At 38.1% G+C, this 1,401-nt stretch overlaps 1 protein-coding gene across 1 annotated transcript; it reads left to right on the top strand.

Annotated features, from left to right (window-relative positions):
* Positions 1 to 78: 78 nt before the first annotated feature.
* LOC112452577 (rootletin-like) lies at positions 79 to 1,395 on the top strand (the record flags this gene model as incomplete). Its single annotated transcript, XM_025012884.1, has 2 exons — positions 79 to 465; positions 596 to 1,395. Coding segments are annotated over 2 exons (666 nt in total), but the record flags the coding sequence as incomplete, so codon positions are not given.
* Between the last annotated feature and the right edge of the window lie 6 nt (positions 1,396 to 1,401).

Below are 1,401 nucleotides of genomic sequence, written 5' to 3' on the forward strand. Positions count from 1 at the left end.
ACAAATGTTGCAAGCGCCAAGGAATGGTACACATAAATTAAACTTTTCATATTTACGAAATATATATCTTTTCGTTAGGTGAAGCTGTTAGAAGCTGACAAACGTAATTTAGAGCGCCAGATCGCTTCGTGCAAGTCTAGTTGTATGCGAAGCAAGAGTTACGAGCGTCCGGAAAAGGCACATATAGAACTCCTGGGCACTAGTTACAGCCTCGACAATTTGGAGCATGAAAATAGAGAATTAAGATTGAAGATACGCAAACTGGAGATTCAATTAGCGGAGAAGGAGACCGAGCTTATACGCCTGAAATCAACTTACATCCATTCCTCTCATTCATTATTGGACACGAGTCGTGATAGATGCGGAGAATTAGAACGGATCAGAGCCGCGCAACTGCAAGCCGAGAAATTATTGGAGGCAAGAGAACAGAGCCATCGTCAACAAGTATCGCGTTTGGAAAATCAGGTATATATATTTTGCACATTCATATTGTTTTTGTAATATATAGTACACTGTGTATCCATAAAATCTGTCGTCATCTTAATATTCGTAATTCGTAAATTCATATAAATAAAACGTATATATTTTGTCGCAGATACAATTATTGCGGGAGCAGCTCAATCAAAAGATAAAGCGCAGGCAACTGTACGTTTTACGGAGTTCGCGAGCCGGTAGAGAAATGCAACAATTGCGACAAGCATTGGGCGACTCTTTGAAAACCGTGGCGCAGGATCCGTCGCTGGACGCGGTGTTATTGGAACACGAAGCGCGTAAATTGGACTCTACCCTGACGAGCACCGCTAGTTTACCGCCGTCATTAGCTTTACCTGCCCCGCCGTCTTACAGATCCAGCACCCCTTCACAGCTCAAATAACGCAAGAAATAATCGCGGACTGAACTTTCTCTGAAAACTGCCAGTATATATACACATATATCAAGCGTAGTACTTATATATTCTCAGCGCAGTACTTGTATACTACACTTGGATATTTATATCAGTATATAGGTACTTGTAAGTTATATTTCTTAAGGGTATGGAGTACAATTAACTCTCTCGCGTACATATATAAAAATATTAACGCTCAGTGAGCGTTTGAGCATTGCATATTGAAGTCACTAGAGAAAGAATTGAAGCATACGAGATGATCAAACTACCGCGATGAATTCATATAGCGCCTCTTGATATATCTTATAAATAATTGGGAGACAATCGCGGATTTTTTGATGACTATATTTCATTTGATATACAATTTTTTACATTAAATATATATTGAATTTTTTACGATTTTACTTTATACGAATTTTATGCTTCCAATGATTAACATTACGATAGATTCAGACGTATTTCATACAGTTTTACGCATGATATATGTGAAAGTTTTTGTGATATGCGTACATTTT

Source organism: Temnothorax curvispinosus, unplaced genomic scaffold (assembly GCF_003070985.1).
Source record: "Temnothorax curvispinosus isolate PA1 unplaced genomic scaffold, ASM307098v1 QBEX01000053.1, whole genome shotgun sequence".
In the NCBI taxonomy this organism is placed as follows: domain Eukaryota; kingdom Metazoa; phylum Arthropoda; class Insecta; order Hymenoptera; family Formicidae; genus Temnothorax; species Temnothorax curvispinosus.